The sequence below is a fragment of the Schistocerca americana genome, chromosome 4 (genome assembly GCF_021461395.2).
Source record: "Schistocerca americana isolate TAMUIC-IGC-003095 chromosome 4, iqSchAmer2.1, whole genome shotgun sequence".
NCBI classification, from domain to species: domain Eukaryota; kingdom Metazoa; phylum Arthropoda; class Insecta; order Orthoptera; family Acrididae; genus Schistocerca; species Schistocerca americana.
The window spans coordinates 229,407,276-229,428,736 of NC_060122.1; the positions used below are offsets into that span (position 1 = coordinate 229,407,276).

Sequence of the window (21,461 nt, forward strand, 5' to 3'; positions counted from 1 at the left end):
TACTTATAAGCCGACGGAAGTTAACACTAAAATGGAGAGGTGCTCCATTGTGCATGAAATCCATGTTTGCTAGCATAGCTAAAGGCACATCTACTAACAGATCAGGTAGAACACTAAAATCTACGAAATTATCATAACTTTATCCGTTGAATCTGGGTAGAAGAAAATGAGGCCCTACCAAACATTGACAAAACATCTTTGTTTATGACTTGCTTCAACAGTTGCGTGAAGATTGACGTCTTCCCATGCATGCCGACTGTGAAAGTTTACAATCTGATCTCGTTGATATTCGTTGGAGAAAATGAGTTTCCACATGGAAACAAAGCGTTTCCAGACCCATTCTCATATAACGAAATTTCTTCGTCTACGTGTGAAGAACGTGTCGTGCAATTTATGGCGTACAATTTTGATATATCCTATATGGAAAAGTTAACAGAAACTCTAATTGGTACTGGGTTATCATTGGTGTTGTACCAACAATTAGAAAAAGCGATACCAAATTTTCTCTAAAATGTGGACTAGTGGACACACGCAGGGGTTACAGCACTCTATAGAACGATATAAAGGAAAAGGCATCATTTCTATGAAGAAATGACGGACGATACGTCGCTACGGTGGATCTGGTTTCAGCAGATGTAAGGTACAGGGCTCTTCAGAATGAATATAGCGATTACAAACGTCTATAATTACTTAATGCATAGCGACAGACTGATAAGAATTTCGGAGAATGCAAAAGAAAGTAAGTGGACTCACCGACACCAGCGCATTAGATATATGCGTTTTCAGTTTAGGAATTGTTCTCTTAACACTATAAAAAGACATCGATAAGTGTCTGGCCAAAAGCAGAACACACTGTCGTCATGTCAAGTACGACTCATAGAACGGTTTATGCCACTTTACAAAATTTCCCACTATTGCATAGAAATTCAGTAGACTTGAAAATACATCTAGGTACTGTTGCAACCTGCAGCTTTAATCGGTACGATGATGTCGGAGATACCTGGAGAATTTAATGTGGACAGTTCTATACCGTTACATTATTTCGCAGAATTTTTTTCTGTAAAATTGAAGAATTTGTGTTAAACAGGAAATGTAGAACAAGTATTGCCCTTTCTTCTACTACTTCGTGAAGAGGATGCGGTGGACATGTTTTGTCTTACAAGTTGACGACAATCGTATTCACAGGACTGCTCGCATGCATTCCTGGTTTGAAGAACAGTGTGGCACCTCATCCTAGCTCGTCTCACGCGCTCAGTCCAACAGAAGACGTCTCGTACTATGTTTTGGAACAACCGGCGAAATATAGCAAACAACATTCACACTACTCTCTTTCTCGGTGAACTGAGGCCGTTAGCAATGCCACAGGCGGTGTTGCGCGGTGTTAGTGGGACGTCTGGCGGGACGACTAATGCTTGGCCCCATATCTTTACTTAGAGGACTCGGCATATGAAGTCCGAATCCACGAAATTCCGAGCTCTGTATTGTAAAGGATTTCGAAAACTACAGTGCAAAGATTTATTTAAAAGTACTAAATGATCAAACAGCTATACGTTTAGTTTAAGGCTAATTAAGAGCAATTAATAGAGTCTTTTTATAGCAGGGAAAAACTCAGTATGTTTATCAGTAATATCAGTGATTGATATTTTTGTAGGTATTTGTGCTCTCATAGACCAAAAATCGTACCCCACTGTTGCTTCCGATAAGAAGTTATCAGTGTTGTAATATATTTGAGCCGCTTTGGCTCAGGCAACACGTAGCTTTGTTGAGTTGCATATATGTCACGGCTTACTAAATTTCTTGTGAGCTTTTCAATAAGCCATTCAGTGCACATGCAGATGTCAGATACTTGTATAAAACTGCAGAGTGAACTAATCAGTATTGTGAGTTGATAAAATCTGTAAAAGACAACTAAAAATATTGGTAGCAACTTATGAAGACTTCGTCGCCCGAAACCAAACCGAGAATATCTGAAGAAGTGTGTCGGATTAGATGTTTTTACAAAAGAGGAAGGACTACTAGAAAACTCTCCAGAGAGTGAAAAGGTGACAGCTTTGCAGCACAACTTTTTACTATCTAACACAACGGTCACTTACTCCTGCCGGGCCACACCAGCCTTGAAAAATATGATCATCGTTTCTGGCTTTAGCCTACAGAGATCCACAGGATTGGCCTCATTTCGAGTCTGAATGTATGGACTTGGCACAAGCGTTCACTTGTTGTTAAGTAAGCATAATACACTAAACTAACTCATCGAGCTTTTTCAAGCAGGCAACATTTCCTTCTAGCACTGTGAAATGGTGTAACATACTCTTAGATGTCAGACAATGTAAACTCCAGGTGGGAATATCAACTATATAGAGAAATACAGATTACTACTTACCGTAAAGAAGACACATCAAGTTGCAGACAGGGACATTTTTGACACTTATATAATGCCTTCATCAGTAAAAGAGAGACACACACACCATTCACACACCCAAGCAAGCACACCTCACGCACACGTGACTGCCAATTCCAGCATCAAATGCAACTATCACCTGGGATGCAAGCAGTAATCTGGAGGAGGTGGGGGAGGGGGAGGGGGTAGTAATGTATGGGCGAGGAGAGAGACGAACGCTGGTGAGTGTTCACAGACAGGTGCTATCCCCGACCTAGTCTGCAAACAGATCTCCTGTGCCATTTCCCACTACACCCCCAATCCTCCCACCACCCCAAAGAGCCAGCCACAAAGGAGTGTCCCCTTCATCACCCAGTACCACCCTCAGCTAGAGCAACTACATCCATAATCATACCCTGAAATGAGGGACATCCTATCTCGGATACTTCCTACCCCTCCTAAAGTGGTGTTTCACCGCCCACCCAACCTTCACAACATCCTAGACCATCGCTGTGCCACTCCCAGTCCCAAACCCTTGCCATAAGGATCATACCCCTGTGGAAGACTCAGATGCAAAATCTGCCCAATCCACCCACCCAGCACTTCCTATTCCAGTCTTGTCATAGGCTTCTCCTAACCCATCAGAGGCTGTGCCACCTGTGAAAGCAGCCATGTCATTTACCAGCTCTTCTGCAATCATTGCACAGCTTTTTACATTGGTATGACTACCAGCCAGCTGTCCGCCAGGATGAAAGGCCACCACTATATTGTGTCCAAGTTCAAAGTAGACCATCCTATGGTAGTACATGTAGCTGAACATAACGCACTTGATTTCAATGGCTGCTTCGCTACCCAAGGCATCTGGATCCTTCCCTCCACCACCAGTTTTTCTGAACTGCACAGATGGGAGTTAGCCTTACAAAACATTCTCCACTCCCATAATTATCCCGGCCTCAACCTACGGTAACATACCGTCCGCACACATCCACCCAACAGTTTCCACTCCCTCTGTCCTACCATTTCTCCCCATTCTCATCTCCCACCTTGTTTATTTGCAACCCTCTGCCAACGCACCCACCCATCTTTCTCCGTTCCTCTCCCACAACGTCCTGACGCTGTGCCTCTTGGCACTCTAGTTCCTACACACTCCACCAGAAAGCGTTCGTCTCTCTCCCCACCCGTGGACTACTATCACTTCTCCATTCCCGGCCCCTCCAGGTTGCTGCTTGTGTCCCCTGTGATAGTTGCATTCCAGCCCGAGATGCTGGAGCTGGCGGTTGTGTGTGTGAGGTGTGCTTGCCTGTGTTTGTGAGTGATGTGTGTGTCTCTCTTTTACTCATGAAGGCTGTGGCCGAAGGCTTTATTTAAGTGTCTTTTAGTTGTGCCTGTCTGAAACTTGACGTGTCTTGTTTACGGTAAGTAGCAACCTGTCTTTTCCTACATTGTTGGTACTCTTAGATGTCTTCCGCACAGTGATAATGTGGTAGTATGAAGAAGAAACTGCTGTGAAAGCGATCGAAATGCGCATGGTACCGCACATATCCTTCTTGAAACAGAACAATGCTCAGGAAGTGCTGCGTCTAGCTGTTGTTGATTACGGGGTAAGAAGACTGCGATAGGATATTTCATTCCACCGCAGCTGGGATACACCCCGTTGCCGACTTGACAACAATACTTCGACAAATGCAAGAAAAGCAGTCGGGATGTCACGTCACACAAGACCGGCTTTTCTTCCACCTTCGTTTGGTTCGTACTAAAACATTACTACGGAAGGGAGAAGGATTCACAAACGAATGAATAATGCTCTCTATGGCTGGTGTTACACTTTCTAAAGAGAAGGTGGTAACTGCTATAGCATTTTCTCACGGCAATGCTACTCATAGAATTGGCTATTGCGGAATCACGGGAAATCACTACTAGAAGTGTATTAGAAGTCTGTCATGAATAAGAACTCTGTACTCCGGATTCCATGGAGGGGGGGGGGACAAGTACTCCCCCATGTTACCGCCCCCCCCCCCTCCCATCACCCACCCTTGCTAGCGCCTGTGAATACAACGCGTCTAACTGGGCTGTCTGTAAGGTTACTTGAGCCATGTGGACTGAGAACCAAGTTTAACCATTTATAGGGCAAAACTTCCTTTTTAAAATAGAGCACTGAAATGCACTTCTATTACTTATCATACCCAGTTGGATAAAAATATTTAAGATCGGAAAAATCTTATAGTACTAATTATTACAAATTTTTAAATTCGGAAAAATATCGAGCAAAATGCATTCTGTGGCAGTGCTATTCTGTATTCGATAATTTAACCACTTTGCGAAAATGGGGTCTTTTATTAAAAGAGGAATAAGCAGAAGAAATCAAAATTTTATTTGTTGTTTTCTTCTGTTAATTCATATACATTCATAAAACAGCATACAACTTGTATACACATAAAATCATAAATCATAAACCAGATTTATTCTGTTGCTTAGTTCTGATGATGGATGAGTCCAATGCATTGCATACACAAAGCTACATTGCAAGAAGTGCGTGGCGATTTACTACATTTAGGTTTGCTTCGTTTGCTGCAAAATGAACATTCCTTCATGTACATGCTGTAGGCACAATGTTCAGTCACATTTCTGAATAGCATCCCTTAGAATCTTGCAACCTTTTCCTGAAATTTTGACCTGTTAATTCTTATTTTAGTGCTGCATGTTGGTCGCATTTTTGTTTTTGAGCAGAAATGTGCAATTAGTTCATTGGCCAGAATACCTCTAAATTTTAGATGTGAGATAGGTTTAGTATTCTCAGCAAGAAAGCTAGTCTCCTCATAAAGTATATATGCATGTACTGTGTTTCATCAATAAAGTAATAGAAAATTTTCATCAGTCACACATAGAAGGGAATGCAGATTCACTGGAATTCTAGACCAAAATGGTAGCCAAAATGTTTGAGTGTTATATAGACATGGATTCATTGCCTGTTTAGAAAACTTCAGCTGATATGGAGTAACTATGGACATATTAGATTCCAGAATATGATTCTGAACTAGAAATGTATTCTAAATTCCTTCGTTGCTTGACTGAACTTCATCAAAGCTCAGTTCCGTTTGGTGGTCACTGCTGCCTCTGGAAGTTCCCACTAGAACGTCCTCTGCGTCTGAGCCTCCTCCATACACAGAATTGAAACCGATGTCATCAAACGCATCTTCCAAGAGAAGCCGTTCTATTTATGAAGGGTTCAAGCCTGATTTTCCCAATGGCACTATGACCTAAATTGTAAAAAGTATTATTTATATTACGACTCTGTAATTGTTGTAAGTTTCAAGACCTACGAGCAAAATTCGAGGAGTCCATGCATTGCAAACATCTCCTTCTGCTTTCCGTGTACTATGCAACTCACTATTTACAAAAAGCTGACCTTGCTATACTAACGTGGAAGTCAGCTTCTGTAGAACTGCCTATTACATCTGAGCGCAAAGCTTTATTTTAGAAACTATTTGATAAAAGTGTGAAGTAAATGCTGAAGTACCACATTAACATCATATAATCTGCGCAGAAATATTTGTTTACAGCCGAAATATTAGCTAAATCCATGGGAAGTTGAGCTGTGTACGTATTGTCACACACACACACACACACACACACACACACACACACATACACACACACACACACTGGATGCAGAATACTGTCAACATATCAACATTACTCTTTAAAATCGTAATAAACCAACTTAATTATATACATGTAATGACTTACTAGCAAAATTACTGCGCAGTCCACGCGCTGAAAACTACGACTTCTTTGTGGTTACACTATCGACCACAAAGTACAATGAGTGCTGCCACTTGTTGACAAAACAATCAAAACTCATTTGTGGTTGCTTTGTTGTGTACTTATCGTTCCCCATCAGCAGCTGATTGCGATAGGGTCGTTTACAGGCATCAGATTACAGAGACTGGTTGCTTTGTTGGCTACTTATCGTTCCCAGTCAGTAGCTAAATGCGTTCAACCACAAACCTATAAAAGGTTAACTCTATACAATAATTTCTTTTAAGTATTCCGCTATCTGACTGTACTTGTTTATGTCTATAGAGTAAGGAAGCAACACTCGTGAGAAGGGGAAAACCCCTTGCAACCATTTTCCTGTGCAGTACTTATTGTGCTTCTTTGTCCTAGTGTGTATCAGTATGACATTGTTCAGATCGGCCACGTCAGTTTTATACTGATCGCAACGTCCAGAAACTAGAATTTTTAATTTTTATTCCGTGTAAATGTGTGGAGTAACACCCGTGTCCCAGCATCCTATGAATGTAGATGTTACATGACGTTTACTTAGCTTCACACGATAGAGGAGAGATGTCCGGTTGTATGGCTACTAGGTGTCTGTTCTTACATTGTTGAGTTACATGCCTTTCACGGTCCAATCGTGGTGAACAACTTTCTTATTGCAGGTTTGAAATCAGTGGGAGGGAACAATGTTGGACGGAGTTTTCCATAATGCTCCTCGTTGCTACTAATTTAATTACTCTGAACTTCATAATGTCCTTTTCTCTGTAGCAACTGCACGTCCATGTCATTTCTACTTGCTTCTATGAAGGTTTCCATATACAATAGTGGTTTGACATGTCTGGTAAATTTCCGTGAAAGAATGGAAAATTTTTGTTTCGCCTTCGTGGTTGGTAAGATTAACTATTCCAAGGATAGTGCAATGAATTTCAACAATGTACAGCGTACAGTTCATCTTAGAAAGACGTCTGAATTGGTCAGTGTGTCGACTGCGATTGAAAATGGAGAAAACCGAGTTTCTCGCTGTTACTAAACAATTCCATTTTGAAGTGTTGGACTGCCGCACAATGCGAAAGAGAATCGGATAAATTTCACACCGTCAGATGAAGACCATTTACTTTTGTATTAACGAATTTATTCATGGTCAGACAAGCACCGAAAACGAAGCAAGCTCTGAACGTAAAACTGAGGTTACCACAAAGGAAACCACTGACAAAATCCATGATAATGTAATGCAAGACCGCCGAATAAAAATTCGTGAGATTGCTGAGACTGTAAGCATCTCAGCTGAGCTATTGCATAATTTCCTGCACGGAGAATTGGCTATGAAAAAGCTGTGTGAGGTGGGTGCCGCGATTGCTCACATTCGACCAAAAGTGCAGCCGACACAACATTTCAACGTAATGTCTGGCGATGTTTAATCGCAGTCCGCAATACTTTTGGCGCCGATTTCTGACTGTTGACGAAACTTGGGTCCATCATTACACAGCAGAGTGAAAGCGGCAGTCAAAACTACATACAAACGCTGGTGAGAGTGTACTGAAGGAGGCAAAGACCATTTTGTCAGCTGGTAAGGTGATAGGCACCGTGTTTTGGAGTTCTTAACGAATAATCCTCGCAGATTACTTGGAAAAAGGTAGAACCATAACTGGACCCTAGTATGCTTCATTGTCGGATTGACTGAAACTTGTGTTGACTAAAAAAAGACGAAGGCTGACAGGCAAAAATTGCTCATTACCTTGGATAATGCATCATGCATCATCCAAGGCATCAGTGGTGGAAGAGCACGAATTGAGCTTTGAATTGCTTCCTCATCCACCCTATTAACCAGACACCACCAAGTGACTTCTTCCTGCTGCCTAACTTGAAATTTTGGTTTGCTGGGTATAAATTTTCTCCGAAGAGGAAGTGGTAGGTACAGACAACGAGTAATTTGCAGAGTTTGAAAGAAACTACTTTTCCGATGGAATGAAAAAGGTGGGGAATTCCTGGACCAAGCGTATATCCCTCAAAGAAGACTAAGTCGAGAAGTAAGGTGAGTTCCAGAATGAGATTTTCACTCTGCAGCGGACCGAGACTCGAAATCGGGACCTTTGCCTTTCGCGGGCGAGGTAGGACACGAGATACTGGCGGAAGTAAAGCTGTGAGGACGGGGCGTGAGTCGTGCGTGGGTAGCTTAGTTGGTAGAGCACTTGCCCGCGAAAGGCAAAGGTCCCGAGTTCCAGTCTCGGACCTGCACACAGTTTTAATCTGCCAGGAAGTTTCAGTAAGGTGAGTTGTTTTACGAAACAAACATTTTTTCTTGATTTTTTACCAGACTTCTCAAACCACTCTCTTATATTCAAAATATGTTAGTCTGCTTGTCGAATTTTGGATTTGTAATCTCTATATAACACTTTAGGAGTCCGTAAGTATCAGCATGAGTTTAAATGTCTGTATGTCATTATAAATGGTCTCCAATACGGCTAACATGTCCGCTGTACAGACAGAAATTTCAGGTGGAAGTCCAACCATTTGATATGTGTTATTACAGAGGCTAGAGCCGTGCTTGTACACAAGTATTGTAAGTGCATTACCATAGATGCAGAAATGAGAAATGGAACTGATCTCAAATACACCACCAGTGCGGAAACTGTGTATAATATTTCTTCTGCAATCATTGTTGGAAGTTTCGACCACCGACGCATCCGCGTGCGGCTGTTGGAGCATGACAGGGACAAGCCGTCGGAGACGGAGGTGATCGAGCGTCGCGTCATGAGGGTCCGCTTGCACCGGCACTACGACTCGAGCAACTACAACAACGACATCGCGCTCATCCGGCTCAGCGAACCCGTCAAGATTGAGGGAGACCTGAGGACCGTCTGCATGCCCACCAAAGGTCAGTTACCAGGAAGAGACGTTTGTTGCGATAATCACTACTGGTATTTTCAGAATGATAAATTACTGACGTTTTTCTTCCTGTTGGCTTCAGAACACTGCCTCTGGGTCGTTATCAACGTACAGTTAAGGTTAGGAATTAACATCTTAGAAAAACAAGCTGAAAATCGTAATGTTTATGAACAGACGACTGAAAAAAAGTCTTTCCATTACATTTAGCATAGTTTTGACAGTATATCTTGTCTTCGTCTACAGAGGATCACCTAAGCTGACAGTCACTTCCAGTGAAAATCTGTTTTATTTAAATAAAACGTAGAAACGGATGATGCAAGAATAGACCTAAATCATTACTCGTACAAGAAGTTTTTCTGCTTCAACTCTTGAGCGAAATGGACTGATAAGATGTGTTATATGATACAGTCGTGTCCTTTGTCACAAGTGATGATATGATATTGTGTGAATCTCGGGAAAAAATCTCATTTTCTGCTGGCTAGACGGTATGGTACATATTTGTATCTTCGACAATACATTTTTTTCACTCTAGTTCCTCGTCCAGAGAGTATTTAAGCCTGATAAATCTGTAACTCATTAGTAAATGGGAATAGATAGAATAAACAAGTTCCTTCTTTACTAAATCATCTGTAACAGTAATGATTTTACCAGCATGGGGGATATGCTAGTGGGTTACTATAGTTAATTACTATCTTCGTCCCACGATGTTATCGATGGTTAAACAGTTATTTGTGAATAAATGTTACTGCCGATACTCACTAACTATGCGTATAAGCCAAGTCGAAAGTTACCTCTTGGAACTGTGTATTATATACATCATAAAATCATATAGCTCATACCGTTGTTCACATCCAGCTCTCTCTCTGTGCATCACCTCCTCCCCTTTCTCTCTGTAATCTGATCCTCATATATATTACAAAGATATATTGCCTATGTCCATCCGAATGTTCATTAGAGTATCGTATAAAAATTTGAAGTAATCAGTCAATAATTTTTCGAAATATATGGTATCAATGTTTCCACTTTATATATTACATGTACATTTACGTATGCATGTGCGTGATTGCTCTGCTATTCACAGTAAGTGCCTGGCAGAGGGTTCAATGAACCACCTCCAAGCTGACTCTCTACCGTTCCACTCTCGAATGACACGCGGGAAAAACGAGCACTTAAATTTTTCTGTGCGAGCCCTGATTTCTCTTTTTTTATCGTGATGATCATTTCTCCCTATGTAGGTGGGTGCAAACTGAATGTTTTCGCAATCGGAGGAGAAAACTTGTGATTGAAATTTCATGAGAAGATCCCGTCGCAACGAAAACCGCCTTTGTTTTAATGATTGCCACTCCAATTCACGTATCATGTCTATGACACTATCTCCCTTATTTCGCGATAATACAGAACGAGCTACCCTTCTTTGTATTTTTTCGATGTCATCCGTCAGTCCCACCTGATGCGGATCCCACACTGCACATCAGTAGTCCAAAATAGGGCGGACGAGCGTGGTGTAAGCAGTCTCTTTAGTTGTTGCACCTTCTAAGTGTTCTGCCAATGAATCGCAGTTTTTGGTTTGCTCTACCCACAATATTATCTATGTGATCGTTCCAATTTAGGTTATTTGTAATTGTAATCCCTAAGAATTTAATTGAATTTACAATCTTCAGATTTGTGTGACTTATCGCGTAATCGAAATTTAGCTGATTCCTTTTAGTACTCATGTGAATAACTTCACACTTTTGCTTATTCAGGGTCAATTGCCTCTTTTCGCACCATACAGATATCTTATCCAAATCATTTTTCAAGTCGTTTTTATCGTCTGATGACTTTACAAAACGATAAATGACAGCATCATCTGCAAGCAATCTAGGACGGCTACTCGGATTGTCTCCTATGTCGTTAATATAGATCAGGAACAATATAGGGCCTGTAATACCTCCTTGGGAAACGCCGGATATTACTTTTGTTTTACTCGATGACTTTCCGTCTATTACTACGAACTGTGACCTTTCTGAAAGCAAATCAGGAATCCAGTCGCACAACTGAGGTGATACTCCGTTGGCACGCAGTTTGGTTAGAAGACGCTTGTGAGGAACGGTGTCGAAAGCCTTCTGGAAATCTAAAAATATAGAATCAATCTGACATCCCCTGTCGATAGCATCACTTTATGAGTATAAAGAGCTAGTTGTGTTTCACGAGAACGATATTTTCTGAAACCGTGCTTTGTGTCAATAAATCGTTTTCTTCGAGGTACTACGTGTACCGGTATATAGTATATACATTAAAATATAAATCCTATGTGTTAATTCAGGGTATAACCTACCTCCATTCCAAATTTAATCCGAATCCATTCAGTTGTGTCAGCGTGAAGGAGTAAAGGTATGTCCAGACGACGTCTCTTTTCTCAGGCGCAATCGCAGATGCACGTGAACAAAAGCGCACGCACAAGAAGTTAGTGGAAAAAACACAAATACAGATGCACATTCTCGTGTCCACATGTTGCCTCTTTGCTGCAGTTATCTGCTATGGAACTGTTTATTAGCTCGGCAGTTTGCGCTGCGTTTATTCTGAAAAAAGAAAAAGGCTACAGAAAAAGAAGACACAAAGTCGACTATCGGTAAAAAGAAATACCTAAACAACAGAGATGTTTTAATGTGAGACGTGCAAAATGACGACGATATTTTGTTTGAAAATTTGTCAAGAATTTCTCAGTAAGATTTTGATTCTTTGGTAATGAAACCGAAACACGTTTCTCTAGGAAAGATACTGTTATGCGAAATACAATTTCTGTACAGATGGGGCGTGCAATAACACTCCTTTATCTGCAACTTGTGATCCATTATACTAGTTTGAGCTATTTGTTTTCCGTATGAAAATAAAGCATTTCAGTTATTATTCCTGAAATTTCAAAGCTCTGAAGGGGTATTCTTAGTGATCATGTAAAGGTTAGTTAACTTTCATTATTTTTTTTTTTATTTTATAAAGATATTACCTGCACAGTAAACGCACAAATTTACAGAGTTTAGCTGAACAGACGAGATGAATGACACTGCTGTTGAAGATTCGAGGGTTTGCCAGTTGGTTTCTGAACTGCGCAATGGTGCTGAGACTCGATCCATCTTGCTGCAAATTTTTCTGCATCGAAGCAATGCAAAGGAGGTCCATTTATTGAAATGAAAATAGATCTGAATGTGTCGCAATTTGTAAATGATTTCTCTGATCAGTCAGCGCTAGAATCATGGCACTAAATCCGCATTCACATTCAATTGTAGATATAGACATAATTTCGGTTGCTTTCACAAGTTCTTTCACAGAAGCGGGCATATGTTGTGGATTTTCTTTATAGATTCGAAAATCTTGACCTAGTGACACACATGTACTTTCACTTAATTTAAAATTCACCTTCTTACATAAGCGAGGAATTGACATGTCCCCGTAAAACGTACACGTTCGTAATCGTATGAAGGCCATGTTTCTGAATTTAATGCGGCTGCATCTGAAAATACGAGGTGTGGCTAGAAAAAAACCGGACTAGTACTGGTGAAACAATAAAACGAATGCAATAAGGCTGAAAGTCGCGTGGCCTGTCACGTGACTCTCGCTCCGCCTACTGCTCGAGTTTCATCTGCCTCCTGCACTCAGTCTGCCCGTGGTGTCTGTTTTAAGTAGTTGACGTTTTGTCTGTGCGTCGGAAAATGTTGAGTGTACAGAAAGAACAGCGTGTTAACATCAAATTTTGTTTCAAACTAGGAAAATCTGCAAGTGAAACGCTTGTAATGTTACAACAAGTGTACGGCGATGATTGTTTATCGCGAACACAAGTGTTTGAGTGGTTTAAACGATTTAAAGATGGCCGCGAAGACACCAGTGATGACACTCGCACTGGCAGACCATTGTCAGCAAAAACTGATGCAAACATTGAAAAAATCGGTCAACTTGTTCGACAAGATCGCCGTTTAACAATCAGAGCAGTGTCTGAGTTAACAGGAGTTGACAAGGAAAGTGTTAGGCAGATTCTTCATGAAAGTTTCAACATGAACCAAGTGTGTTCAAAAATGGTTCCAAAGTGTCTCACAATTGAACAGAAGGAACGCCGAAGAATGATTTGTTCTGACATCCTGGAAAACATTGAAAGTGATCCCACCTTCTTACAAAATGTTATTACTTGCGATGAATCGTAGTTTTTTACTTACGATCCCGAAACTAAACGCCAATCGATGCATTGGAAAACTCCTGGTTCTCCACGACAAAAAAAGCACGAATGTCAAAATCGAAATTCAAGGCAATGATGATTGTTTTTTTTTTTTTGACATCAAAGGGATTGTGCACATTGATTGGGTACCAGAGGGACAAACAGTGAATCAGCATTACTACATTAGCGTCCTGGCTACCCTGCGTGAGCGAGTACGGAGAAAACGGAACGATTTGTGGAGAAAAAAGTCATGGCTTCTTCACCAAGACAATGCCCCAGCTCACAGTGCGTTGTCAGTGAAGACGTTTTTGGCAAAACACAACATTCCCATCTTAGATCATCCACCCTACTCACCTGATTTGGCCCCCTGTGACTTTTTTCTTTTCCCTAAAGTCAAGTCAGCTTTGAAAGGAACTAGATTTGAGACTGTTGAAGCAGCAAAAGAAAAAGCGACGGAAGTAATGTATGAACTTACCGAAAATGATCTGCAGCATTGCTATGAACAGTGGAAAATTCGTATGGAGCGGTGTAGAGACCGAGGAGGAGAGTACATTGAAAAAGATAACATGAAATTGTAAATAATTGTAAATAAATGTTTTTTCCAGCATCAGTCCGGTTTTTTTCTAGCCGCACCTCGTAAATACAAGTCTACAGATCAGTCTTTTATATTCTCCACCAAAGACTGAAAAATGTTCTTCCGAAATGTCTGAAATTTGTTACATTCAATACCAGATGGTTCTTTAATTATCATTCCTTCGAAGGTGCGCTTCTCCTCTAACTCTTATACAATCATCCTCTTTTGCGGGGAGTCATTTGTTTTCAGTGTTTCAACAGTATTTATGGCCACGTCTATTTCTTGTTTCACTTTAAGGACTGAAGAATTTCTGTTTTGCATGTAGAATGATAATACTTGCAGAACTTCTTGGGCCTCATAAAGTACGATTAATTTCATTATAAGCAACCACTTTGTGAGATGTTTTATAACAACCCTTCAAATTTAGATCTCTCGTGAGTTGATCGCGAAACATCATCACTCAGTTTTTCAAAAAGATTGACAAGAGAAATATGACTTTCAAGAAGAAATCGAACGGCATTACATGAGGAAACAGCCAACGCACATGAAAAAACAGTTCAGTTTTAATAGCTGCGAGGACGATTTTTGTGAAACATCCTGTAACCGCCTCTGATTTTTGGGACTGCGGGAAGCCACAGTATACAAGGAACCTAAAAAACCCTGTATGTGGCATACCACTGCTACATCATTCATAACATCGTAGACAACTATTTCCATTTTGTGGTTCATACAGTGCACGATAGTCAAACCCTTACGTACGTAAATGATTACCCCGTGGAGCTGCTACTGCTTCGTGAGGTACTAGCATTGTTGATGCGCCATCTACTGCGATACCTACAACATGGTTTTTTAGTACATCGTATTTAGGCTCATACTTTTCAAGAGCTGCTAACAGTGCTCTGAAAATGCATTCTTCTGTCTCACATTCCAATTCAACGATATCGAAAAAATAATTACAAGCAAATCCCTCAAAGGACAAACGTACATTTATTATTAAACAGGTTTTATTATAAATGGTTGCACTTCCATCCATTATAATAGTAAGTTTATACCCGATTCTATAACGAGGTGAGCAAGATATTTTTTTGTCCTTTTGCTCTCCTACAAACATAATGTTTCGTCATGCGTGGTCAGAGTGTAACATATTATCGGCTGATAAACCATTTCACTTTTGTACTTCGATTACTGTGGATGTGATTTGAATGGTAATTTCTGTTTAGCAACTACATAGTTGAACAACGAATTGTCGCTTTTTATTGATGTTGCTTCCCCAAAAACTTTTAAATTTCACTGACGGATTTTTCTAAACTTCGCTTTTGTTTGTTATGTATGATTTCTAAGCATTTAATGTGTTATTTGCGCGTTTCATGATCACTGTTTTTTTTTCTTTCAACACTAGCTAAAAATGCGTTATCGGTTATCGATACGCACCTTTCCACTTAAGTTCACGAACTTTTCAACACACTGCGTATATTACCAAGTTTTGGTCATTTACAGACAGCCACAATTTTGAAAACGTGAGAATGCAACATAATTTCCTATAATTTCAAGCCTGCTTTTACTCTCATTCGTACCTTGAGGCTTCTTACAGGTTTGTCACCGAAGATTCACTCTCTCTCTCTCTCTTTATTAACACCATTATTACAGTTTTTTTTTTTTTTTTTTTTTGAGATTCACAGTCTATTTTAATTCTTTTAGCACCACTGTCAGTATCATGGTTGTCAACGATTGCACACGTATCTGGCAACGCACTGCTCTTAAGGAATTACGAAATTTTGCTTTGTTAGAAAACCAGCTAAAATTTCGTAGTTCTTTCAGGCCTGCACGCACTTAGCTCACTAACAATCTTACCAAAGCGGGAACGAGTGGAGATCGCCGCATCTTTTCCGGACGCGAGTGAACAACCGAACAACACAAATTAATTTCGCATACACGATACTGGAAAAGCTGCGTTAAGCTCGACCCACGTGGTCCGCGGCTAGCAAAGTCAAGGCTGTCGCATCCCGCCCGCCAGGTAGCTTTGCTTAGTTTTCAACCGCTGCTCACGCAAGTGTGCTACGGCTGCCACCACTACCTGCTTCGCAGGCTGGGAAGTAAGGGACGGTGGAGCTCAGATAATAGCGACAATAACAACATGAGATCGACGGGTCAGTTTGAAATGCTTAAACACACAACGCTTTTTCCACAATATGTTAATAATAACAGTTTATTGATACTTTCTGCGTACGTATCTACAAATTTAAATTAAATGTTAAGTTTTATATATCCAGTGATCGGGAAATAAACATCCCTGTCCGGCATGGGTAACTTAAAATCATAGGGTGAATGATTCGATACAGGTAGAACCCCCACTCCCCTTCCCCCTCCGCCAGACGGTCACTGGTAAAAACTCATACCGGTATTGCGGTTGAAACTGACCCAAAGAACAGTATTAATTCCAAGCAATTTTTAATTAAAGTTCTGATTTATCTGTAGTGTCGAAAACATAATAGTTTCTACTTCTAGTATTTCAATTTTCATTAGTCCTTAGTAACAGTTTGTGAGGTTCTATGAGTAACACTGACTTATATGTACTAAGTAATTCCAAAATCTAAAGGTAATCTGCTTGTCTTGAACAATCTATCAATATTTCAAGTATTTTTTTTACCTTCCACTGCAGTGATGGAGCTGGTACATATTTCTATCGCCTACAAAAAGGACAAATTTTGAGTCTTGTAACGATGCCAGTGAAAGAAAATTCACATAACCATAAAGAGTAAAAATTAACCACTGCAATCAGACTTCACACTAATCTCCATCTACATCCATATTCTGCAAATCACTGTGAAGTGCATGGCAGAGGGTATTTCCCACTGCACCAGTTATTTGGCCTTCTTCTCATTTCACTCAAGCATGGAGTGTGGGAAGAATGCCTGTTTAAATGCCTCCGCGCCTCTGTAATTCATTTAATCCTGTTCTTATGATCGTTACTGGAGTGGTACTTAGGAGGTTGTATATTCTTAGTCATTATTTAAAGCCAATTCCTGAAACTTTGTATGTAGGCTTTCTCGAGATAGTTTCTATCTATCCTCAAATGTTTGCCAGTTCAGCCAGCTGGAGTGGCCGAGCGGTTCTAGGTGCTACAGTCTGGAACCGAGCGACCGCTCCGGTCGCAGGTTCGAATCCTGCCTCGGGTATTGATGTGTGTGATGTCCTTAGGTTAGTTAGGTTTAATTAGTTCTAAGTTCTAGGCGACTGATGACCTCAGAAGTTAAGTCGCATAGTGCTCAGAACCATTTGAACCATTATTTTTGCCAGTTCAGTTTCTTCAGGATCTCTAATACTCTCCTATGGATCAAACAAAATGGTGACTATTCATGCTGCCCCTCTCTGTATATGTTCAATATTCTATGTTAGTCCTATTTGGTATGAATCGCACACACTTGGACAATATTCTAGGATAGATCACATGAGTGATTTTTAAGCGATGCCCTTTGTAGATTGATTGCATTCCCTAGTATTCTGCCAATAAACTGAAGTCTGCTGCTGTTTTACTTACGACTGACCCTACGTGATCATTCTATTTCATATCTTCACAATGTGTTAAATTCACACATTTTTGTGAGTTGACTGATTCCAACTATGATTCGTTGTCACTGTCAAATAGTTTTGTGGATTGATTGATTCCAACTGTGATTCGTTGTTACTGTAGTCATAGGATATTACATTTTTTTCATTGTCGAGTGCACAATTTTACATTTTCGAACACTAAAGAAAAAAGTTCCCAGTCACTGCATCACTTTGAAATCTCATTAAGGTCTAACTTAACAATTGTGCAGTTTTTCTCAGATAGTACATCATGATAGATAACTGCATCATCCACAAAACAAGGATCCTAAGACAATTCCCTTGAGCACACCCAAAGTTACTTCTACATCTGTTGATTACTCTCCATCCAAGACAACATGCTGCACCCTCTTTACCAAAAAATCGTCAATTCAGCCATGAATTTTGCTTGCTACCCCTTTGACGATACTTTTGATAATAACTGCAGATATGGTACTGAGTCAAACACTTTTTGGAAATCAAGAAATAGCACATCTCCTTGACTGCCTTGATCCATGACTTTCAGGATGTCATGTGAGGAAAGTATGAGTAGCGTTTCACTTGATCAATATTTTTGAAATCTGTGCTGACTGACATGAATGAGGTAATTCTGTTCAAGATACCTCATTACATTGGACCTCATAATATGTTCTTATATTCTGCAACTAATAGATGTCAAGGATGTTGAGTGGTAGTTTTGTCAATCACTTCTTCTGTTTCCCTTTTTGTAGATGGGTGTGACCTTTGTTTCCTTCCAACAGCTGGCGATGGTCTTTCGTTTTAGATATCTATGGTATAGCTAACTCAGCCACAACATAAATACAATTCAGGATCCGATGGGATCCTATCGGTCCCTGGAGCTTTGTTGAGTTTTAGTGGGTTCAGCTGTTTCTCAACACTACTGACAGTAATATCTATATCACTCATCTTTGCAGTGGTGCAAGAATTAAACTGGAGCAATACTCCTGGATCCTCATTTGTAAAGGAAAATTTGAAAACGGTTCCACATTTCTGTTTCTGCTTTCATCCGTGAGTGCCTGGATACTAACTTTGGTACCATTAACACTCTTTATGTACGACTGCGATTCCTTTCGGTTGTGTGAGAAATCCTTCAATAATATTCCGATACGGAAGTCATTGAAGACCTCATACATTGTCCTTTTGACAGCCAAGCACTTTTCATTCAGTATCTCCCTATCTTTAGTCTGATAGATCATATAACATTGCATCTAGCTCTGATAATATGCTTCGTTTGATGGTAAGTGAATGCAAATGTTTCTCCAGGTATGGCATATCCAACTGAAGCTACCCATTAATGATTAGATCCCGCAGAGAATGCTGTGTTTCACTCACTGCTCCAATTAATCACAGAAATTTTCTTTGGGATTAAGACTGGGTGATTTTGTGGGCCACTCAAAGTGTAATATGGTGCCTGAGTGTGGTCAAACCAGGAACGTATGCGTAGAGCCCCGTGAACACAGCTATTGTCCCCCCCCCTGCGGGTCCGGGGATTAGAATAGGCCCGAGGTATTCCTGCCTGTCGTAAGAGGCGATTAAAAGGAGTCCCTCCCCCTCAAGGGGGTAGTTAGCGCCTGCGTCCGGAGACGGACGGTTCCACGACCTCTATTTGCGGTCATTTTGGTTTTTCACTTCTTCTCGTTTCTTCCTTCCTTTGGTTGGTTCCTTTCTTTGCTCTTCTCCATCTCATTGTCTTCCTTACTCTTTCCCTTGTCTTCTTCTCCTTGCCTTCTCATTGCCTTCTTCTCTTTGCCTTCTCTGGTCCCCGCCTCGGCGTTTGAGACAGTCTGTCCTCTCTCTCCCTCTCTCTCTTCTTTTTCCTCTTCTTCCTTCCTCCCTGCGCGCGCCTGAAGGCCGACCCACGCGTTCGCGCGCGTAGCCGGTGACGGGGTAACGCGTAATTCCCCGCCCTGGGTAGACGAGTAAGGCAAGCACGTACCCCCTGGTAAAGGCCAGGCCCAGGGAGGGGTGATTGCCTGAGCTGATACCTTCTGACCATGCCGATTGGTCCCTCCGTCTGTTTCTCGGGAGGTGTGACCTGAGGTGTAAACATTCACCTAAGGCGGGAGTGCCCTCTGAGAGGGTCCCCACAAGGAAGGAGCGCGCCATCGGACACGCTGGCAATCATGGGGGATTCCTCCGCAATGGATTTCTCTTCTTCTTCTCTCTCGACTTCTGCCCATAAACGGAAACTTGACCAGCCACCAGTGACAAAAGTACTACCGCCTGCCCCACAGTTCCTCGTAGTTTCTCGATCAGAGGACGGCAAGGAGTTTTCCTCTGTCAACCCTTTCGTTATCCAGAAGGGCGTAGATGCCATAGCCGGATCTGTCAAGTCGTGTACCAGGTTGTGTAATGGTACCTTGTTACTAGAAACTGAGAGCGCCTTTCAGGCACAAAAACTGCTTTGGGCCACACTCCTGTACACGTTCCCTGTCTGGGTGGAGGCTCACCGCGCTTTGAATTTGTCTCGTGGTGTGGTATATACTCGATCACTCGACGGATTGACTGACGAGGAGATTCAGTCTTTCCTCGCTGAGCAGGGCGTGATGGCTGTCCATAGGGTCATGAAAAAGGTCAACAATGACCTTGTACTGACCCAGACACTTTTCTTGACCTTTGACAGTGTTCAGCTGCCGTCGCGTATCAAAGCGGGCTACGAGGTTATTTCTGTTCGCCCCTATGTCCCGACACCTACGCGCTGCTACCAGTGTCAGCGTTTTAATCACACTCGCCAGTCTTGTTCCAATGCAGCTAAATGTGTCACTTGTGGCAGGGATGCCCATGAGGGTGACTGTCCACCTCCGTCTCCTCATTGTGTGAACTGTCAGGGTGACCATGCAGTGTCCTCCCGCGACTGTCCCATCTACAAGGAAGAACGCTGTATCCCAGAAATTCAGGTCAAAGAGAAAGTGTCCACCTCGGCTGCTCGCAAGCTATTTGCTAGTAGGAAGCCCACGCTGCTCCCAGCGGGAAAATACAGTACTGTCCTCGCCTCTCCTCGGACTACCAGAGAGGTGGCGACGCAGACATGCGATCTGGCCATCAGCACCACGGTCGTCCGTTCGGCCAGTGCTAAGATCGCGCGGTCGACGTCTCCTCTTCCTCCCGTCACCCCTCCAACACAAGCACCTTCATCAGCTTCTGCCAAGACGAAGACCCAGAAGTCAGATGCACGGGCCTTCAAGAAGGAACCGTCCCGTGCAGACTTCCTACGTACCTCGAACTCCCAGCCGTCGACCAGTACTTCCACTAAAAGACCTTCCAAGAAGGCTCATAGGAAGCACAGTTCTCCTTCTCCGCCACGGCGCATTTCTTCTCCTGCGCCACCCAGCTGCTGCCGCCCCAGGCCGTCATCCGTTTCGCCTGGCCGCACCGCTGGTAGCCGAACATCTGGCCGTCCACCGGCGGAGGAAGCTCCTAAGCTCCTCCTCCCGGCCATCTTAACGAGATGGCCGATGAACCTATAGAACCAATGGACGATGACTGTCCGCCTACTGATAGCGGCGGCAGTACTCGCTCGAAGCCAGGCCCTCAGCGGCCTTCGAGGTGACCCCTTCTTTCATCTTCCTTTTCTTCTCACGATGGCACTTATTCACTGGAATATTCGCAGCATTCGCTCCAACCGAGAGGACTTGAAGTTGCTGCTCCGCTTGCACCGTCCGCTCGTCGTAGCCCTCCAGGAAACGAAGCTACGCCCATGCGATCACATTGTTTTGGCACACTACACCTCTGTGCGTTTTGACCTACCCTCTGTGGTATGTATTCCGGCTCATGGAGGGGTTATGTTGCTGGTCCGGGATGATATTTACTACGATCCCATCACATTGCACACCGGTCTGCAGGCAGTTGCCGTCCGAATTACTCTCCCCACTTTTACATTTTCTATTTGTACCGCTTACACTCCATCGTCGTCTGCCGTTACCAGGGCAGACATGATGCAACCTGCACCATTTTTGTTAACTGGAGACTTCAATGCCCACCATCCCCTTTGGGGCTCTCCAGCATCCTGCCCGAGGGGCTCCCTGTTAGCAGCTCAATCTTGTCTGCCTCAA

At 42.1% G+C, this 21,461-nt stretch overlaps 1 protein-coding gene across 1 annotated transcript in view; it reads left to right on the forward strand.

Moving 5' to 3' along the window:
- LOC124613369 (trypsin-1-like) overlaps nt 1-21,461 on the forward strand; it is a 48,936-nt gene that overhangs the window by 19,047 nt on the left and 8,428 nt on the right. The window contains exon 5 of the mRNA XM_047142069.1: nt 8,824-9,032. Within this exon, the coding sequence (XP_046998025.1) occupies nt 8,824-9,032 (209 nt within the window). The remainder of the gene's footprint in view (nt 1-8,823; nt 9,033-21,461) is intronic.